Below are 22,912 nucleotides of genomic sequence, written 5' to 3'. Positions count from 1 at the left end.
ATCCAAGATGGCCGCCAGCAGGGGACTTAGTTTAACATAGGACCCTATGGGAAATGCATACAAATGACTTCTTTTAGAGAACCACTGAATGGAATAAAACCAAACATGGCATGAATGTTCCTTATGAGGTGCTGACCAAGTGTTGTTACTTGTAGCCGATCCGTCATCCAAGATGGCCGCCAGTGGGGGACTTTTGAATGAAATTAAACATGTTCCTTTCCTTATAAATGAGGTTGTGTTGTCACTTTTAGCCAAATTTTATATTTTTTTATATGATTTCAAAAACCCAAGTAGAATCAGGTGAGCGATACAGGCTCTTGAGAGCCTCTAGTTTAAAAATGTACAAAATTAAAATAAAATTATTATTATTATTATTATTACCAATTAAAAATGGCCTATAAGAATAAGCCAATAATGATAAAAGTGGCATTAAACTAGTATCAATTAATCAATTTTAAAAGCTGTTTGCGGGTATGCAAGTATCTAGCACAAATATAAAAAAGAAGATGTGTTATGATTGCCAATGAGACAACTCTCCACAAGAGACCAAAATGACATATAAATTAACAACTATAGGTCACCATACTGCCTTCAACAATGAGCAAAGCACATACTGCATAATCACCTATAAAAGCCCCGAAATGACAATGTAAATCTATTCAAATGAGAAAACTAACAGCCTTATTTATGTACAAAAAATGAACGAAAAACAAATATGTAACACATAAACAAACGACAACCACTGAATTACAGGCTCCTGACTTGGGACAGGCACATACATACAGAATGTGGCGAGGTTAAACATGTTAGGAGGATCCCAAACCCCCCTAACCTGGGACAGTGGTATAACAGTACAACCTAAGCATAAACTATAAAAATCAGTTGAAAAAAGGCTTTTAACTCATCAGATGGACAAAAATACAAGTGGACATGGTCTGGTACTTGTACATCCCAACAACAAAAAAGACACTAGGTACAGATCTGAGAGTACTCACAGTTAACTGACAGCTAGTTCAAAGCCCCTAAAAACTAATAAAAAAACAGGCATCTAAGACTAAATTATCAATCTGTACAGTAGGTTCCATAGGCCCAAACATATTTTTGAGACTCGTTTTTTTATATTCTTAACTAACCTTTGAGGGAGTGTCCTTCTGGATCATTTACATCTTAAATGCCTGCAATGTTGGGGATGTGGTACACCATTAAGACTGTCCAGCTCTATTTGCCTTCAAAACTAGATACTTGTTTGTACATGTATATGTATTCCTGGAGCATCTGTGTAACTCACTGCTCTTATATTACACAAATTTAGCCAGATAATATGTATACTGTAATAACTGTATATTAATTTTGAGATAAACACTTCTTAAGAAGAATGAAATTCAGTATTGAAAATGAACATCTTTTTATGTTGACAAAATACTTACCGGTAACCATTTAATTTCCTCCATAATGACACCTTTTGACGCCATCCCCTTTACTCCATAATGACTCCTTTTGATGCCTGTGTAGTGCCTCAGTTGAAATGTCTTCCCAATGAAAAAACTTTATCAGACTTAATAAAATTGGTAATATCTAATATGAAAAGGATATTCATGAGAAGATCTGACTGGAATTTCATTGATGAAATATTCGTTTTCGCAATGCAATAATACTTTAAACCTGATGATTTTTTTTTTATAAGAAAAAATCCTATGCAAATCAAGTATGTAAAAAAATAAATCCATAGATACTATGAAGTTAGTGTTTTAGTGATTCATATAGTTGTAGTGACCAATTTTTTTTTGAAATTATCAGTTTATCAATTATACAAGTAGAGATTAATATGGAAGGACTGGATTAAACTGAAATTCAATTAATGTTCATGTTAATTGCTGACAAAGAGATTGTTATTGATTTATATATCAAATCTTTCATTTTTATTTCAGAATATTGATGTAGAAACACAGAGACTAATTTTCCAGGGACGTGTATTGCAGGATGAAAAACTGTTAAAAGATTATGGTATGACATTGTATAGATATAATTAGATGTTTTACCACTGTGTTTAGTTTAATGGAAATGCAATGAATATACCATTTATTTATGTACATGTTGTACTATGAATTCATAATTCATTTTTTATGGGTTGTCTTTATTTAGCTGAAACTAAATGAAATTTGGGTAAGATTTTTTTTCTTTCAAAACTGATTGTTATTGTAATTGAACATAGTTCAAATTGAAATTTATATAAGATAAACACATTAATTTTCAAATATGGTGTTACATTTGTTAAAAACTGATTGTTTTGTAGATGTTCACGGAAAAGTTATACATGTTGTTCAAAAGCCACCACCTAGTGCAAGACCATCTGGAGCAAGCGCCACATCAACTAGTACACCATCACCGGGCCCTTCCCCAGGTCCACCCAGAGGTGATGTCAATAGCTATGTTGTCGGTTCATTCACAATACCATCAGACATTATTGACCCTAATCAAGTACAGGTAAGTCTTAATCATTTGATATTGCTGTCATCTTTTGAACAAATATGAAATGACAGGTTACAAATTTATTGCATTTGAAAGGCTTCTATGGATTTACCTTCATCAGCATCTGTCAGAAACGTATGTTTAAACACAAGGATTTATAAGAAACAATAATGGCAAAGGAAATATGGAACAACAATTGCCATTAAAAAAAAATTACTTCTTCTATTCATTGAAACACAAAAAAATCATTTTACTAGTTGTATAACTTTTTAGAAATTTTCGTAGTATTAAAAATGTTTACAATCTGCCTACAATAGTAGAAAGACATTTTTATTTCCAGTCTGTAAAAATAAGTAAGATGGTGGTATGGTTGGGAATGAGACAACTCTCTACCATAGACCACCAAATGACTTAGAAGTTAACAACTATATATCACATACAAAGATTCAACAATGAGCAAAACACATACTATGTCTGTCAGTTTGTTAGTCACACCTATAAGTGTTAAGTAGTTTACCATGAAATTGTGATCATATCAACTTGAAACTTACACATCTTCATTATGAGGGGAACGTTTTAAATTAATGATATATGTTATTGCCTAAGCAAAAGTTGTTTATGAAATAAATGTGCAAAATTTTTAATTTAAGCAAATTGTTCAGAATGCTGTTCAGAACATGGGAGATATGGGCAGGAATGCCAGAGTATCAACAAGAGCTTCAGTGAGTATTTACACATAGTTACAATGCAATAGCATTTGAAGCAAAATATGAATTGAATTTAATCATATCTATTTTTTTTAAAGTATTTAAAATAATTGCAGTCTACAGTTTTCGTAGAATTTAGAAGGGCAAATCTTTTTTTCAGTAAAAATTGTGAATCATATAACTGTTTAGGTTCTTGTTAATTGATAAGAAATGATGAATGTAAATGTTTATATTTGATACACATTACTGATTTTCTATATAATTTCAGAATGATGGTTCATCAGTTGATGTCCACATACATCTTGGTCAAGTAGGAGGTCCGGCAAGAGTGGAGAGTGAATCACAACTCCGCATCAATAATGCCAGACGTATGCTACAGATGGCCAGAGAACAAATAACCAGACTTGAGGTCTATATTTTTAATGAGTACCATTTTTATGCTTATAGATATTATAATTTGCTGAACTTAGCTTTACCAGAACTTTTCATTATTATTTAATTTTGATGTCCCCAACTACAATTGTTAGTCTTAGCAACATGATTGCCAAAGGGCACATCTGATATGTGTAAAACAATGTGAGTCCTTATACATCAAACTGTGTTTCTTTATACTTATTTGATCTTATAAATCCCTAAATATTAATGAAAATATTAAGCCTTTTAAATAATAGACTACTTACTGCCTCTGAAGTAGAAAGTATGTCCTAAATTTTACAACATCCAACAGACCTGCTTTTTACATATTTGGGACAGCTACACTTAATTATCCGTTCTTTGTTTTAGATTACACTTACAATTCAGCGTTTTGCATTTGCGCCGATCTGCATTTCATTTGCGCCAATTTTTTTTACAGGTAAATAACAGGTAAATTACAGGTGAAATGATATAAGAAGATGTGGTATGAGTGCCAATGAGACAACTCTCCATCCCAGTAATGTTATTTTCATTTATCATTAAAGACCTCTTCCGTTAGCCAGTTGTACATATGTTATGAATTGTCAATCATAACGTGTATAAAACTGTTGTCTCCTGCTTAAAATCAAGAAGTAAAAACCTAAGATAAAAGCACTTTGTTTATACTTAAATGACGAATTAAAAATATATGTGCAGCATTCAAATCCATAAAATCGGAATACATTCAAATCATAAATCTGTTCTTGCCGAGTATGTTTAGGCAACACATCTAATATATTCCTTTCTTATGATTTCGCATCTTCTATATTTGGCGAATTAGTTGGCCGTTATGGAATGTGTGCTTGCACGTTGTCTAAGAATGTATGACATTTGTCATCAGAAGGAGCGGAGCGTCAGACAATGTCAAACGTGAAGCAGTCATCGATTTCATTTAGGAAAAGGAATGATAACCTGAAACATTGGGATAGCCATTTACCAATTGCAATGTCACTTGATTTGTCTTTATACTCTGTGCTCAGCCAATATAAAAGTATAAACTTACCTGTAACTTACCTGTAAATCCAATTAGGAAAAAATATAAAATCGGCGCAAATGAAAAAATGAAATCGGCGCAAATGAAAGAATGAAAATTTTCAAAATCGGCGCAAATGTCATACGCCATTACAATTAATTGAGACATTAAAGATAAAATTTGTCTTTTTAAAAGATAGAGATAATTGAGGATTAATAGATAAAGGTTTTAAATAGAAATACAGTGTAGTTTTATATATATATAAATATAAGAAGATGTGGTATGAGACCCCATAAGACAAATTCCATCCAAGTCTACATAGTTCATTTATTTATGTATGCTAATTTTCATGAATTTATAATTCAGGGGTTTCAAATCTGCAACAATATAAATTATTTGAAAGATAAAAATTTTTGGGGTTCTAAATTTTTTTATCATATAAATATAATATATCATTATTTTAGAATAAGTATAAATGTGTAACAAGGAAAGTTAAAAAAAACTCCAGAGAGACATGGACAAGTATGCAATTAAAATCACATGGAAAGGAACAAATAATGTTAAAAATAAGCGATTAGGTAATGCAAACTACAGTAAAAGGATTGTTAGCTCACCTGGCCCAAAGGGCCAAGTGAGTGTTTCTCATCACTTGATGTCCGTCGTCCCCATCCATCATCGATAACTTTTACAAAAATCTTCTCCTCTGAAACTACTGGGCCAAATCAAATCAAACTTAACCACAATCATCATTGGGGTATCTAGCTGTAAAATGTGTGTCATTTTGTAATTGTCAGTTGACCCCTTAATGAGTAATTGCCATTTATAGTCAATTTTAAACAATTTGCATAAATTTGTTAATTTTTGTAAATTTTTACATAATAATTTCCTCAGTTACTAATTGGAAAAGTTATAGCTAGAGATAATTGTAAGTAGCCAGAACATTCAGTAAAGTAAGATCTACAAACACATCACCATCACCAAAACACAATATTGTCATGAATCCATCTGTGTCCTTTGTTTAATATGCACAAAGACCAAGGTGAGCGACACAGGCTCTTTAGAGCCTCTAGTTTTGTGAGTTAACTTAACTGCATATTTATAGCATAATCATCATATTTTTTGTTGATTGGTATATTTATAATTTACTTAACTGTTAACAGGTTTGAATTGATGGTAGAATAATATTAATCATCAAATTTTGTCAAGTTTTTCTTCATATTTTCCCAAAAAACAGAACATAGGACGAGCTCCTGGTGCCAGTGAAGAATCAAACACAGATAGACCAGCCACCATGGAAGCATCTGAATCAGAAACACCAAGTACATCTACCCCACAAACAGACAATGATAGGGAGAGAGATTCAGAGGATATGGAAACAGAAGCAAGTACCCCATCACAGACTGCTGAAGCAACAAGCCGGACTGAAGGAGGAAGTCAAACATCACAAGAAACTGGGACAACCACAACAGAGACACCTTCATCTAGTGGTAGTCAAGCAACAGGAGGTCAAGGGCAAGGTCAATCTCATCCACCTGGTTTAATGTGAGTAAACATTGTTGAACTTTCATACTTATGTATTGTATTCATGGAGGTAGTGTTAAACACTTAGTAAAGCAGAGGTGTTTTATATGGGGAAATGTGATATGATATGTGTCAATTTAATGATTTGTCAATAAAAGATTCATTTACCCACATTGCAATAAAAAGACTGATGAGTCACACTGTAATTTCAAGAAATGAAAACTTTTTACGTCCCCTTTATTTTGTCCATTGGACATTATGTTTTCTGGTCTGTTCGTACGTTTGTTTGTCCAATCCTCTACCAGTTGGTCAAGGTAGTTTTTGATGAAGTTAAAGTCCTCTCAACTTGAAACTTAGTACACATGTTCCTTATGATATGATCTGTCTAATTTTAATGCCAAACTAGAGTTTTGACCCCAATTTCACGATCCACTGCACACAGAAAATGATAGTGCAATTGGGGCATCCATGGACTGTGGACAAATTCTTGTTCTTCTTTAATATCTTACATAGAAAATCTCAAAACAATTCATTTTCTTGTATATTTTTCAGACGGCCTCCAATAACTTTAGTAGCAGAAGTTTTACAGGAAGTCCTAGAGGTGAATCAGAGATTACAACCATTCCTAGAAAGATATCAAACTATAACAAGAGAAGATAGGGCCCTTGAAGGACAGGTATAACATTTTTGTTCAATTTTAAAAAGTATTATGTCCAGTTCACCTGGTGAACTGGTACAGGTGAACTGGTATTACCTCTTTTCGTAGAGACTGCAACATTTATGTATAGTCATCTATAAAAAACCCTGAAAAGTGAAACAAATGGAACAACAAAAAAAAAAACAAATGCCTTGAATTGTGACAAAAATTAATAAAAGAAAACAGCAACCAGCATCAGGTAGGATAACTGTATTGTTTCTATGATATTTACTTCAATCACTGAATTTGATATCACAAATTGAATTAGGGCTATTCCAGAAGGCAGTTTTTGTCAGCACCCGGCACGCAGAGAATTGTATTTGAGAATTATAGAGCATTCAGGGATCTCCATGGCCTGTTTAACGATGGCGCCCCGCCATCGTTCAAATGTCTTGCGCCATCGTCAAATGACTTGCCCCATCGTTAAATTGTCTTGCGCCATCGTTAAATTGTCTTCCGCCATCGTTCAAAACTTCATAATTTTTTGTAGCCCAACGCCATTTTTTTTTATCAATTATAATCAAATGCATATAATTGCATAACCCTTAGGCTTTTTATGTTATAATCCAACACAGTTCTAACGCCTGAGGGATATTCGGATTAAGATCGCTAATCACTTGTACCTGAGCTTGTACAGGTAGATCAACAAACCAGACAGGAGAATACTATCTGAGGATAGACGATCCATTTGTCGAATTAATCAACTAAGTTCCAGCAAATGATTATGATAATTTAGATTAAATAAATAAATTAATAATCCAGTTACAAAGAAAACAGTTTAACAAGTCGAACACGTGCTTTATTTTGACTTACGCAATCAGCATCCCCCTTTTTTAAGAAGTACAAAATAAGACGCAAAACAGTTAATATTATTTCATCGCAAATAACTCGAGTACTGCTGTAACGATAATTTAGAATTACTTTAAAAGTTTAAAAGTAAAAACTTATAAATATTTCCTGTAAAGAAATATCGTATCGTAATTCCGAATTCATTTCGTATATTACAATCAAATTGATACATCCGCGTTTCCGGTTTCTTTTCAGACTCGAAAGATGCATGTTGCACAGCATCAATTTGTCAGATAAAGTCATTAAAAACCTTTTCATTTGCTTTACAAATCTCTTTAACCTTTTACATAACCCGTACGAATCGTTTAAACTTTTGTTGTTGATGCAAATCAGCCATACCGGTAATGGGTTTTGAATTTGACTGTCCATGAAAAATAAGCTCCACATCATATGATTTTTAACCCCCATAACAATTACCAAAAATACAAGAAATCTACATGGGGACCTTCATGACAGCTTTTGGTCATTCTCGACTAAGGGGGGACCATGAAGACTTGGCATTTGAATGGTTAAAAACGGCAATAAATGAACATGTTGATACTTCTATAATTCTATAATGAAAATTCAAATAAATATAATTTAAATAAGCAATGAATTAGCATGTTCACCATTCCTTGTATGGAGAGATAAAATACTTCCGATCGCGCTACACTGTACAACGTAGACACGGTTTGTAATGGTGAAAGTTCCTCCATGGTTCAATTTTCATCCATGGAGATCCCTGGCATTATAGTGTGAAAAGTTGCTCTGATACCCATCACCCATGTATTATCAATATAATGTGCCTTCCAACCCCCCCATACATTTTTTTCTGGAATAGCCCTTATGAATTGAGATATTTTTAACTGTAAAATCCAAGATGACTTTGCAAGTATTGAGTTGTATATAAATTTCATGTTTGGCAACATAATATCTAAGATGACTGTGTCAAGTTTTTTAATATTTAAGTTTGTTCTTATTTTTCTGCATTTAGTTTTTCATGTCGTGTTAAATTTTTATTGTAAACATTATTTTACTGTGACAATGAGAGCATTCCAACAGGCCTAGGTAAACTGGATTTATCCTCAAAATATATGGCATCATCAAACAAAATTTTTGTTACAGACACATGGCATTAGTATCATTATTATATCTTTACAGGCCTTAACAGAAGCACAAGAATTATGTAATTTAGTTGGAGAAATACTTCATACCATCAGTCACAGTTACCATAGTCTGAGTGACCTTATGATTGACCTTAGTCAGCCTCCTCCTAGACACCTGTATGCTGCATTCATTTCACAGCAGGTACCAACTACAGCAGTTATTCAGCAGACTATACCAGTCAGAGTAAGCCAAAAACAAAAAAGGACATATGCAAACTAATAGAAGTTAATAGTATTAGTTACCAGTCAGATAGAAAAAAAGATTTTCTTAATTATTTTTTTTTTTTTGTTATCTTGAGAATTTCATTTTTTATATTGCTATTTTTACCCTCTTAACAGTTTCGCTCCTGAATTAATATTTTTCGCGGATTTTTCAAGCCGAAATAAATTATCACAAGACGATTGCCTGACTGGAATTAATTTGACAGATGCCCAGTAAAAATGACTATTGTATTTTTGATCGCTCATATCTCTGGAATGGATTGAAATTTCGGTTAAAAATTTAAAATCCGTAGTCTTTGTCATGACTTATTAATTGAAGAAAAATCGTAGCTCTGTACTTTTTCTGAAATTCAATGATTTCATCTGTCTCTCAACGAGAGTTTTGAAAGTGAAACTTGTCCATTCGATATCGATCTCGTTTTCGCGGTTATTTACCTATTCTAACCTAGGGATGATTACTAGAGTGAAAATACGTATCGTCTAAACAGATTCGTTCCAAATTGAATTATTTTTCAATTGTTATTCCAACAATATGATTGAAAATTGTCCGAAGGTCACGATGGTTAATGACCACCATTTTGTACACAACAAGACATATTGACGGGAGACAACACCATCTGTTTTTTTTTAATGTACATTTGTAATGCTGGAGTTGTCTTTCTTTTACCAATGTATGAGCATACTAACATTCACTATCAGTGATCAAAAATAATTTTCTAACTTTTCAGACTCATTAAAAAGAGTTTAATAATAACATTAAACACAGACTTAATTTTCAGTTTTTTTTTTTTTTAAAGTTCATTTGATATCTGGTCTGCCTGAGTGTCGGCAGCTACTGTCCTTCATCACAAAGTGCATTTATAGGAACATTACAATGTATTTAATGTTTTTTCTCATCCATTTTTCTTTAAAAAAAAGGTTTTTCAAACAAAACTGTCAACTATAATCATTAACATGGAACAAACAAACGACAAAACAGAACAACAAATAAACTGATCTCCATTTTCAATTGTAGCAATTCCTCTCAGTGTGGTATTTTGTGTAACATTCAGGCAGGCACAGATGTTTCCCACAATCAAAACACCCAAACTTTGTCTGCTTGATAGGCACATCTCGACTATTTTGGTTTCTCATATTTAACAAAGATGGCATCTAGACTTTTTGTCAAAGGAGTAAGGCATGTGTCGCTGAACAATGCGGTTCTCGATAGTCAATAGTGATGGTCTGCCTCTACGTGTCTCAGATATATAGCCATTTACCAAACCCTTGGCCACAGAAATTGAAAAGTCCAGAAATGTCATATCAGTTTGGTTGTTTGTACTCAAACTAAAGAGTTTAAAGGCATTAAATTTTGCCATTTCCATCAACACAAAGAATACCCTTTTGCTCGACTTATATGTTTTATGGTTGTAACAGTAGTATTGGATATATTGATCCGCATTATCTACCCCACCCATGTTACATGTATAGTTGGCTACTGCCTTTGGACAATCAAAATTTTGTCTTGAGAATATTCCATCAGTATTGACACGCCTTTTAACTTGTGAGATACAATGGTCATGGATGGTTGTATATACATTTTTTTATCACGCCAAACACTAGCAACTAGTGGTCCCTTCTGTCTAAACCTCATGTCTCCACGCTCATTGATACCAGTTGTTTTTTTACACATTATGTCTTTCGGAAGCCTGTACTGTAAACTGTACTCTCCCTTTAAAAAAACTCATATAGTCAATGTTCCAAAAATAAAAAGAAGTAGTATGGTAAAATAAAGGAAGTTTTAGTTCTAACACTAAGAAAAATAAAAAAAAATTGTATGTTTACTTGGGATAACAGGCAATAAAACAATCCAAATTGTCTTGACACTAGCTTGTATTTGATATTATTTATGCAGTTTGAAAAAATATGTTCAATCTATATTTTAGGCACAGATTAATATTGGACCAGCAGTTCAGAGAACATCTGGTACACAATCCAGTGTTCCTACAAGTACTGGTGCGACACAGTCAAGTCAACCAGTAACCAGTTCAACTGGGACCCAGTCAAGTGTGCCAACAGCATCAGCTGCAACATCAACAACAGCTGAATCTCAAGAACAAGTAAAAAGTTTATGACTTGTTTAAAAACAAATTATTCTTATTTATGAGTTTATTGTTTTCCTAATCTCACATGGTTTTCAACTGATACTTTTTCCTGGAAAAATATGACATCACCAAGCAAATATATTCATGTCACAATGCATTTTTCTTTAAAATTCGCAGGTAAATCAGGGATGATATATTCATAAAATTATAATTCCAAACTCCTCTTATCTACTCATAAAAAACATTTTTTTGTGCAAACAGGTCAAGGTATGTTTGATCTGTCAATATATCAGTTCTTAGCTAAAGGTAAAAACCATGGCACCTTTTAAGCTGGGATCCTGGTTTGATCACCACTCACCAGTATATCTGACTGAAATAAATTATGCAAATATATAGAAGATGATATATTTCTATCAAACCAAAAATGACATTTGTCAAGCTATATTACTAAAAAAAGGAAATGGCTAAGGTACAACAAATAAAAATACATCCAAATGTATACAAATACTATTTTATTAAATACATGTCAGATTTGTTTGTTTGATATTCAATTATGATTTCTACCTCCAGGCACGTGCACAAGAATCAGCACAACCTAATGCTGGAACAACAGGTTCACAACCCGCTAGTACAACAGAAAATGGTACTACACCAATGTTTATTGAAATGGTACCGGAAATTGTTTCTGTTGGCAGTGTTACAGCTCAAATAGTAACAGAATCAGAAAATCCAACAACTTCATCAGGAAATACAGGTAAATGAAATATTTTATAATGATCTGCAAACACTGAGTACACACAAGTTGTGAAATGCTTATAAATTATATGTAAGCAGATATGAAATGCTTATAAATTGTATGTAAGCAGATAGGAAAGGATTTTATTTGTTTGGGGTGTTCTGTTGATACTCCCACATCATATGCTTTTTTATGAATGATATTTCTGGAGGTCAATCAATCAGTGTACATGACATAAATTGAACAATTGACTTTAACTGTTGCCTACAAGCCTAAGCATTGTACTAAAAAATAAACAGAGGTTAAAATTGTCAAATATATGAAGGACTTCTGATGAAGTTTACAGTACTTGCATGCTTTGATTCATCATTCAGTTTCCATGGTCAAAGTTGATATTGATTAATGATAATTCATTCATTACGATCATGATTTTTACAATATTGATATACAGATATAGGATATAACTCCAGTTTCAAGCAAGAATGAATCATAGCTTGTTTTCCATGCCTCATTTATCAATATAAAGATGAGATGCAAGGATTTTGGTTTGCTGATCACAATTGTCTCCTCTGGAAAAGTTCAAAATTGGCAACCAACTTTCTATGGAGATTTTTACAAAATTGTGTTTTTGGGTTACGTTCATGATCAAATAACTGGGACAAGGGATCAAAATATGCAGTTCACGTCTATATCCTGAAAGTTGGCAAATAAGCAATAAGATTCCTCTGATTTATTTACAGTGATAGATATATCATAATTTGAAGACTTAAAATATACACATGGAAAAAAGTATTGCAACACCTTGATTTTTTAAAACTTGAAAAATCAGCCTCTTATTTTGGATGGAATATCATAAAATATTTGTAAAATAATATTGAAACATAGTTTATGATAACATTGGCCTTAAAACGAACAAAAAATGTTTGAAAAAAAATTATTTATCTAACCACAATTTTAATAACAAAATGAAGTGTTTTTTGTACAAAAAAATGCATTTTACAACTTTTACTGTAGTGGAACTTTACAATATCAGGCATTTCAAAATTAATCTTAAGGTGATTGTTGACATCATGGATGATCATTATACGCCAAAGAATTAGTACTTTGTGCGCAGCCTCCATTCAAACGGATAACCGCTGTTAAACGTCTTCTGATTCCTGCCATAAATCGACTAATTTGTTGCTAAGGTAGCAGCAACCATTTCTGATGAAGGACATTGTTTATTTCATGACGTATTTTAACTGGGGTGTCCTTTCGCGCACTTTACGCCCAATAATGTCCCATATATGCTCGATATGGTTTAAAGTCGGGCTATGATTGGGCCAAGAAAGATGAACCGAATTTCATTGGAACAATGGATCTTCCTCCACGATGCTAATTTTCAATTTTGGCGAGCCCTGCACTACATTTGATACAGACACGTGTGTGTCTGTTCGTAAGCAAAGGTCCGTGAAATGGTCTTATCACACGATAACCAGTAGTGATGGGTTGATCTCGAACAGTTCTTGTTAAAAGGCTCCTGTATGCTCACCACTTTCGTTTTAGGATTGTATTGTATGCAATGGGTTTCCTTCTGACCAACCTTCATTATGCTTGATTTTCCCTAGCAGATGGTATAGGGGGTCTTCTTGATCTCGGAAGGTCTTTAACATCGTTTATTGCCTGATTTTTATTCTCAAAACGACTAATAGTGGAATGGTGATGACCAACAATACGTACGGTTGTCACAGCGACATTCCCGCTTCTCTCATGCTGATAATCTGCCATTTTGCTACAGTTAAGAGTTATGGAGGACCCATTACAAGGTGTCAATCACATAACTTTATAAACTTGGTTGTTTAAAGTGTTGGAAACAATGAAAATAAAAACATCTTTTTTGCTGTTTACGGGTACAGTAGCTGCATGTGCAGATAAGAACTTATTGAGTCGATATTTATTGATTAAACTCAGGTGATATTTAAATAATGTTTAACTTGTTCTATTTTAACAAATTATATCACATAAAAATAAAGAGTGTTTTTTTAATTTCAATTTCAATTTGGTGTTGCAATACTTTTTTCCATGTGTATATATATTCAAAACTACTGTTGTATTTTAAAATTTATAATATAGGCACAACTACAACACACCAGATACTACCAGAAGGTGCTGGACCTATTACTAATGATCTGATTAACAGTATTGTGAACTCAGTTCTTGGTGGAATTGCAAGGGGAGGTAATATTGTAAAAAAAATACATTCAATCTTCTCAATAATGCAGTAAAAAAAATTCAAACATCTTCAGGAATAACATATTAATTATAATTATAATTGATTTAATTGATATGAATGTCTTGAATAAGGCCTGTTACCTGCAAAGTGGAAAGGGATTAATATAAGTTGCAAAACTTGTTTCCCAATCCACTATAATTAAATATGTTTAAACTAAGGCCTGTTAGCTCAATTTGTTTTGTAGATATTATTTTTGAATAGTTGTTTATATTATATTTAATGAATAATGAGTATTGGTCAATTACATTTGTTTTAAATTGATTATCAGCATAAATAATGAATGGCTTGGCTCTTAGTATTTTTTTAAGTCTATATTCCAAATGTAGAATCAAATCGTCTTGCAAGATTTTTATTGATGTACTTTGTTTAACATCTTGAACAGTGTATGTTATTAAGTCTTGATAAAGAAAAAGAAGTGAAATAGTTTAAAATAGGTTTCTGTAATTTCCAATTGCATGAATTAATAATATCAAATATTATTTATAAGATTAAGAAGAGCCAAAAGAATAGGCTGTATATGATTTTTGCATGTGTACTTAAATGGAACATGCCTAAAAATTTTGCTATTTAAAACAATGTAAAACTATCATTATTCAGGCCCAAGATTTGGTGGGCCATCGAACGCAGTACAGATAGAAATTGGTCAATCTGGTCAACCAAGAGCTCGATTTGCTAGATTTCCTAATGGTTCTGGTGTTGGTAGAATGAATGTTCCATCAGGTTTCAGTACTACAGCAACCCCATCAACAAGTGCATCAGGTACACAGACAAGTAATGCTGAATCAAACACTTCTGGGACCCAGACTGGAACATCAAACACTTCTGAAACACAGACACAAACACCTGGAAGACCTAGAACTACAGCCTTTGTTATGCCTGGTGTTCCTGGAGCTGGATTACCACCAGGCATGAGTATTGGTGGAATGCCTGGATTGCCTGGCATGCCTGGTTTGCCTGGGTTTCCTCCTTCTGTGGATCGACATCTTCCCTGTTCATCTCGGTACTTCTTCAGGTTACAAAGAGATGAAGCCAGAAGAAACAGACCATCAAATGGAGAAAATAATCAGGTGAGATGATGAAAATTTTTATATGTCAATTGTCATTTGTGACAATTATAGATCTTTAACAGTCCTTTTCCCAGTATCATACATAGCAGGGTTTAAGCTAGGATTTTGAGGGCTTTAGTCACTTTTGTGCGCTATTAAAATCAACCTTTGTTGTGTAACAGAAAGGGACCAAGGATGTATATTACTAGCTTCATCTTTGACTTTGTCAGATTTTAAAGGACTTAGGCAGGATTGGCAGTAATTGTATGATTTGTCTTTATTGGCTCTTATTATGAAAGATTCTGACAAGGGATCTGGAAATTTATTTCACAATTTCTCTACAGTTTGTTTCAGAGGACATTCCTGATCGACAAAAGATAGATTCCATTTTTTATGCAGTTAAGCTGCATTATGCGAGCACCCTAGATTTGTGTTCTACCCAATAAATCCTGAAATACTTGCCATTGTTATTATCTAGCTTGCTACTATGTTATATATAACTAATTGAACACTTTTTTAATACTTTTTATTCTGGATTACAAAAAATATGACCAGAAAAACCTTAAATGATCGTCGATTTATCCAAAAGTTTTAAAGTTACACATAGGAAGTAGTGCTTATTAAGAATCCTTGTGTAGTTCATTATGACTTGTGCTTTTAGCTAAGGTGTCAAAGAACAATTGTATGAAATATTTAATCGCCGAAAATCTCTTAAGACAAGTAGTTTAGATTTCCCAAATGACAAAAGTCGTAGGAATATTGTTTGTCATCAATACGTAGTACAACTACGTTAGTAGTCTATTATATAATAAGTTTAACTGTTCATGCTGTTGGCGGCAATTTCAAATTAGAAAAAGAAATTTTCGTACGTAGTTTTTCAATTTCGAGGCAGGTGTGCAAATTAGCGGTGGTCCGAGGTCCGCGACCTTCCACTTTTGAAAGCGGAATTTCGACTAGGATAGTTGGTTTCTAGCTACGCCCGACGTAGTCACCTTCCACTTGAAAGAAAATATGAAATTACTTTGCAAACCTTTTCACCATGTTCACCAAAGTCTCCAATTAAACGAGCTAAAAACTTATTTTTATCATTATTATTCATGTTGGCGATGTTCATTTTGTTCAACCGCTAGCTTTATACAGAAAATCGCCGACAAATATTGTATAAATTCGAGTAAAGTCGTATCTGATTGACAAAAACAACATTGCAAACACATAACAATGGCGGCCGTGAATTCTAAATCGGATCCGATTCCGGAAGCGGATAAGGGTAATTCCGGGTTTGGCGATCATTTACAAAATAAATCCAAGCAGGTGAAAAAATACATCTATGCATGGTAAATGAATATAAACACTAGTATTTTAAACCAAAAGATATATGTAAAAGAAAGAAAAAGCAGAAAAATATTTTATTCAGAAACTCAAAATTACTTTTTGACAAATTTTAATTTAAAAATCCAATACAACGTGACAGCTGGGAACAGTATATCTAACAATATACATGTTCATGGTCACAGTCTAAATTTTCTTTATAAATGATAAATGATGATAATGCATGTGAGATGCTTTTAAAGTGTAAACATATTACTGCAATTTCGAGGGGTTATTTGTTTTTCTCAATTTTGAAGGGTCAATTAAAGTAGCTGAAAGTTTCTTTCTTTATTTTCACAAATAATGCAACTATATTATATATACCTTAATGTAAGTAAATCATATGATATATAGGTGGCATTCTTTGGGCCACTCTACCCCCTCCTGTTTGATAACTTGGAAACGGTCGAGCTCCCCACCCCTAAACCATATGAGGGGCAGATCCAGGATTTTAGGTTAGGAGGGGCGCAAACTTAAATTTTCGCCGAGCAGAGCGAGGCTAAAAAAAATTGAGGTAAAATTATCGGAATATTCTTTATTAAGCTGAGAACAACCCATGCTTTGCAAATTTAAGGGGGGTGCAAGCCCGCAACCCTCCCCCGTCTGAATCCGCCCCTGCATATATTCAAGTTTAGGACAATATAATAAATAAAAAATGAAATATAGGGGGAGTCCATGGAGTTACCCCACCCCCTCCTGTTTGAGAACTTGGAAACGGTCGAGATCCACACCCCTTAACCATATATATTCATGTTTGTGACAATATGAAAAATCAAATGAAATATAGGAAGAGTCGCTGGGGGTCACCCCACCCTTCCTGTTTTAGAATTTAAAAATGGTCAAGTTCCCCACCCTAAACCATATATATTCATGTATGGGACAATATAACAAATCAGATGAAATATAGGGGGAGTCCCTTGGGTTACCCCACCCCCTCCTGTTTGAGAATTTGAAACCCATTGAGATCGCCACCCCTTAACCATATATATTCATGTACGGGACAATATAACAATTCAAATGAAAGATAGGGGGAGTCCCTGAGGTCACTGTTCACCCTCCTGTTTGAAAACTTGGAAATGGTCAAGATCCTTACCCTTAAACCATATATACTCATGTATTGGACAATATAACAAATCAAATGCAATATAGGGGAAGTCCCTGTGGTCATCCCAACCCTCCTGTTTGAGAACTTGAAAACGGTCGAGATCCCCACACCAAAACAATATATATTCATGTATGGGTCAATATAACTAATTAAATGAAATATAGGGGGAGTCCCTGGGGTCACCCGACCCCTCCTGTTTGAGAACTTGGAAACCAATGAGATCCCCACCCCTAAACCATATATATTCATGTATGGGACAATATAACAAATAAAATGAAATGTAGGGGAAGTCCCTAGGGTCACCCTACCCCCAGTGGCGGATCCAGAAATTTTCATAAGTGGGGCCCACTGACTGACCTAAGAGGGGCCCGCTCCAGTCACGCTTCAGTGATTCCCTATATAAGCAACCAATTTTTTTCCCAAAAGGGGGGGCTGGGCCCCCTGCCCCCCTAAATCCTCTGCCTACCCCTACCTGTTTGAGAACTTGAAAACCGTTGAGATCCCCACCCTTAAATTATATATATTTATATGTATTGGACAGTCAGACCGCACCTTTGATCCCTGTTGTAGTGAACATTTGTCTGATTCGTGTCTCATAACTTTTGTACTATAGAACACAAACTCAGTTTTCTTTCCAGGGAAACCAGTCCATTCATACTATTACATGTTCATACTAAGTCAAATTGAACTTCTAGCAGTCAAATAAAACCAAGGTTAACTACCAAGTAGAACAACTGCAATCATTGGGAACTTGTACCACTGCAGACTCACCATAAAAAAATATACATTGATATATGCATTGCTTTTGAAACCTTGATGACATATAAATTATTTGCCTTTATAAATAAATCATTAGATAAACATGAATGTACTATATATGAATGTTTAATGTTGAGGCAACATTGCCACAGTTTTCATAGTTACGGTTGCCTTGGTTTTTGGTTAACTGCCTTCAGCGCTTACAGCGCTTTGATTTTAAACAAGGAATCACAGCAGAAATTAACTTGCAATGGTTATCTCACTGCATAATTATTATCCTTATAAAACGTCTAAATCGGTATTTAGAAATCATCTTTCACGCATGCGTAGCACACAGTACAGGAAGCACCTGTTTATTTGTGAAAACATTTTTCGACCGTTTTTATTAAAGTTCTATATTTTAAATGGAATTTGTCAGAAGTTTTTGATGAAAATTTACATCAAGTATTACGAAAATGCGTTCTATTGAAGAGTCTACAACAAACTAACTTCAATTGTGATCGTTTGAGAAATATTGAAAATTAAATGCCAACTGTCCTGGGAAAAACAATTTCGAAACTGTACTCCTGGTTGATGAAATGCCCACTGATTGATCTTCCTGGTGAAAAAATTAAGATGGTCGATAATGAGGTTTAATTAACGAATTAGTGACCCTTCAGATGGCGATAAGCGGATTAGTGTAATTACAACTTGTAACACCTGTTGCAAATGTTAATTACCTTGGGGTCATAAACTTGTCAAAAACATAAAGACAGGTAGTATTTTGATATGAAAACATTTTTACACTTTCAAAATTTAAGTGACATAATTGATTTGAAATACATTTTGTCAATGCAAAAATTGTTTCGTAAAATACCAGAGTGACGAGCGCTAGCAAAATCACTGTACATAGACTTCAAAGGTATCTGCATGTTTGTAAATAATTTATGTATCTTGTTCAAGGTTATTTTGTCAAGGCAGTGTTCCAGCTAGCATGAAATGGAGGGGCGCCGCGCCCCGCCCCCGAAATTTTGCGCCCCTCTGCCTTTTTTAAGCGCCCCTGCGCCCCTCTGTGCCCTTTTGAAAAAAAGTTTAAAAAACAATCTTTTTTCCTCATATCGTCGCCATTTTGTTGAGTTCTTTATACACATACTTCATTAAGACAACAGATTAAAATTGTTGACACTTGTTACCTGATTATAATCACCTATTTGATTAGAGTCAATTACTTAATCAGGTGAAATTTACGACCCTGTCTAATCCCTTTACCCTGAAGCACCAAACATCGAAGTTAAATGAATTGATTATTTAAACACCTGACGATGCAAAATATAATTTATAAAATAAATGTGAACGGTGTTCATTTCTTTTGTATTTGTTATTTATTATGTCATTTAAAAAGAATCATTCCAATAGGTCAACACGCAAAATGCATGAAACATGATATAACTTTGACCTCCGTAGCAGAGTTCAAAAAATTTATGGGTCACTGAATATTCACAATTCAGATCGTTTTTGTTTTGATGTTTTTATTTTTTAAACTGATCTTTCAAACTAGTTTTAATCCAGAAGAAAGTAAAAACATTGCTTGACTGTACCTTAAGTTGAATATCTATATCCAAATTAAATTAATTAAAACTGTAATCCATGATCACAAATTGAATGCTTTGTTTACAATTGTTGAAAGCCATGTGCTTTTTGGCGGGAAAATTCGGGAAACCCCGTATTAACAGGAAACAGTTACATTTCATTGTTATTTATAGACAGTAGGAATTTCATTTTGGAAATCATTTTGACTGCTAAGATTTATTCATGAAAAATTATAATAATTTCTTGGGGTGAAACTGATAATACTTTTTTATTAAAATAATTTACATCTAGGGGTATGGAAAGGGGGGCTGTTTTTTTTGTTTTTTTTCAATAATATTACAAATATATATAAAGTTCACCAGTCTGAAAATACATGGTTAAATGGATTTTAATTCTGAAAAACTCATGTATATTAATTAATTTCTTTATTATTTCCATCATAATAAGAAACAAGCTACATGTATAAGGTATCTCAAACATATATTTTTGGCTTTTATATAAGAACATTCAAGACTATTAATATGTATGTGCCTGCAGTAAAAACAAACCTGGTAAGGCCTAAAAAAATTCTACAGGGCCCTTGAAAAAACTTTTGGATCCAGGCTGGCCTTCAGAGAAAATGTTAAGTATTGTTCCTGACTGTATTGCAGATTTATGTGAAGTTTTTAAACTGACATGCACAATTCATTTCACAAGTGTAATAAAAATAATTCTACAAAACAACGCAGCGCCGCAGCGCATCGCAAATTCATCTTAGACCCACCATGCATCAAGAAATATGTCTTTATGTGGTAATATTAAGTATTTGATTTTTTTCAGTGAGAACGCGCTAAAGAGCCCTTTTTAAAAACGCGCCCCTCTATTTTCAAATCCTAGCTGGAACACTGCCTCTTTTTATACATCTGTCTTTAAACTGTTGCTAGCTACTGCTTTCAGAATTTCTCTTCAGTTCCTTGAGAAATTTGGCAACAATTAAATTTGGGAAACTAGTTTTAAAAAAATGTGTTAAATGATTTTGCTGGTTAACTAACATGGTGACCCACACATAAAGTAGTATATTAGGTAAAAATGCAAATTTTGTCTAGTTTCTCGAAATCTGTTAAAGATAAAGAAAATATGACAAAGGGGGTGGGGGGCAGAAATGTTGATAAGTTCATTAATATGTACATATTATACATGTTGACCATATAGAAATTATTGCCCTTAAATGATATATTTTTTTTTATTTTGGCTATTACCATTAATAACAAATAAAAGGAAATTGTAAATTGCAGAAATGTGTATTTTTTCCCCTATATCTTAAAAAGGATAAGAGATGCAGAAAGATTGGTCTGACATTTTGAAGAAAATGAAAAACAACACAAGATCTACAAATAAGTCAAAAGAATCAAATCATCAATAAACTTATTTATGGTGTTGTTACCTTTTTTTATAATTTTTTTTACTATTTAGCTGTACCAAATGCATTTAGCCGTTATCTTGGAAAAAATGATAGGAAGACCAAAACTTGATTCATTGAAATTTATTAGCTAGACAAGATTTCGGCTCACACAGTTTTCATTTAACATATATATTTGTATTTCCATTGTATCAATTTTATGCAAAAATGCCAGGTGAATGTTAAAGGCTCCATGGACTTTAGATTGTGCCAATCAAAATGGGGAAATATATTTCATGGTGACTAACATTTATTGTTAAAATTTTGACCAGTGCTAGTTAGATACAATTTGAAACTGGCATTTATCAATAAAATTCTGTTACAGACTAGTTATGTTTTGAATGCAGGTTCTAAATAGTTTTGAAACTTTAAACCAAATTTGAAAAAAAAAATTGTTTGCAATAAAATGTAATAATTCAAAAATTGCTAATATTTTCAGGAAGAATACATTAATAACATGTTGAGTGGTTTTATGCAACAACTTCAGCAAGAAACTAATCCTCACCTTCATCACCCACCACCCAATGGTTCTAATCAACCACCAACAAACACAACAGCTGCTAATCAACAGCAGTCTACAGCATCAAATGGAACCACTGCTTCAAATCAACAACAGCCAACATCTACCCCTAGTTCAGGGCCTATACCTGCTACAAACAATAGTGGGTCAGCTGATCCTTTTGTACAGGTAATATATATTCTCTTGTGAGATTACAAGTCTTAATTTTACTTATAACAAAAATTATTCTAGCTTTCATGCAGAATTTCTTATAAATTTTAAGTTTCAATTTAAACTTTGTATCTAGAGCTCTTCAAACAGTTACTTTAAATTCATTTATATCATAGGAACCATTTATGGTGGATTGAGGAAACATGCATTTTTATTAATATACTTAAAAACGGGCTTGTTGATATTCATTTAGGAATCCACTGCTTCATATAAATTCTCAAATACTGAATTACAGTATTATAATCAATATTAAACAGATATATTTGAATTTATTTTAATTCTACTTTGAAATATGTATTTTGAATACTATGAATGCAGAAGATTTTATTATTTTAAAATTGTAATATAAATGTTCAGCAAAAATAATGACTTAAAATGCAGAATTTCCTGAAATCATAATAGATAATTGGTGTAACAGTGAGAGAATGTAAGAAATTAAAAGGTACTTTGAAAAATCATTTTAAATACTGTAAATTCAGAAATTGTTGTGTGCATTTATTATTGCAATTTTGTCATTTTAGACAAAAATGTGATTTTAATTTTTGCCATATTAAGAAAAATCCTGTTTATAGATATAGGAAGATGTGGTGTGAGTGCCAATGAGACAACTCTCCATCCAAACAACAATTTAAAAAAAGTAAACCATTATAAGTCAATGTGCGGCCTTCAACACGGAGCCTTGGCTCACACCGAACAACAAGCTATAAAGGGCCCCAAAATTACTAGTGTAAAACCATTCAAAAGGGAAAACTAACGGTTTAATCTATAA

The 22,912-nt window shown here is 33.2% G+C and overlaps 1 protein-coding gene across 4 annotated transcripts in view; it reads left to right on the top strand.

The window, feature by feature from the left end:
* Window positions 1-22,912, top strand: part of LOC139510280 (large proline-rich protein BAG6-like) — a 44,487-nt gene that overhangs the window by 7,453 nt on the left and 14,122 nt on the right. For 2 of the 4 annotated variants that reach the window (XM_071296773.1, XM_071296774.1), the window contains exons 4-15: window positions 1,929-2,004; window positions 2,294-2,484; window positions 3,120-3,191; window positions 3,445-3,585; window positions 5,837-6,144; window positions 6,676-6,799; window positions 8,810-8,956; window positions 10,962-11,135; window positions 11,691-11,874; window positions 13,969-14,073; window positions 14,726-15,195; window positions 21,853-22,101. In XM_071296773.1, the coding sequence (XP_071152874.1) occupies window positions 1,929-2,004; window positions 2,294-2,484; window positions 3,120-3,191; window positions 3,445-3,585; window positions 5,837-6,144; window positions 6,676-6,799; window positions 8,810-8,956; window positions 10,962-11,135; window positions 11,691-11,874; window positions 13,969-14,073; window positions 14,726-15,195; window positions 21,853-22,101 (2,241 nt within the window). Of the gene's footprint in view, window positions 1-1,928; window positions 2,005-2,293; window positions 2,485-3,119; window positions 3,192-3,444; window positions 3,586-5,836; window positions 6,145-6,675; window positions 6,800-8,809; window positions 8,999-10,961; window positions 11,136-11,690; window positions 11,875-13,968; window positions 14,074-14,725; window positions 15,196-21,852; window positions 22,102-22,912 lie in introns of all 4 variants that reach the window. The other 2 variants (XM_071296771.1, XM_071296772.1) reach the window with 1 other exon arrangement.

Source organism: Mytilus edulis, chromosome 2 (assembly GCF_963676685.1).
Source record: "Mytilus edulis chromosome 2, xbMytEdul2.2, whole genome shotgun sequence".
In the NCBI taxonomy this organism is placed as follows: domain Eukaryota; kingdom Metazoa; phylum Mollusca; class Bivalvia; order Mytilida; family Mytilidae; genus Mytilus; species Mytilus edulis.
The sequence above is the reverse complement of the archived record's forward strand: the minus strand, read 5'-3'. Positions and strand labels throughout refer to the sequence as shown.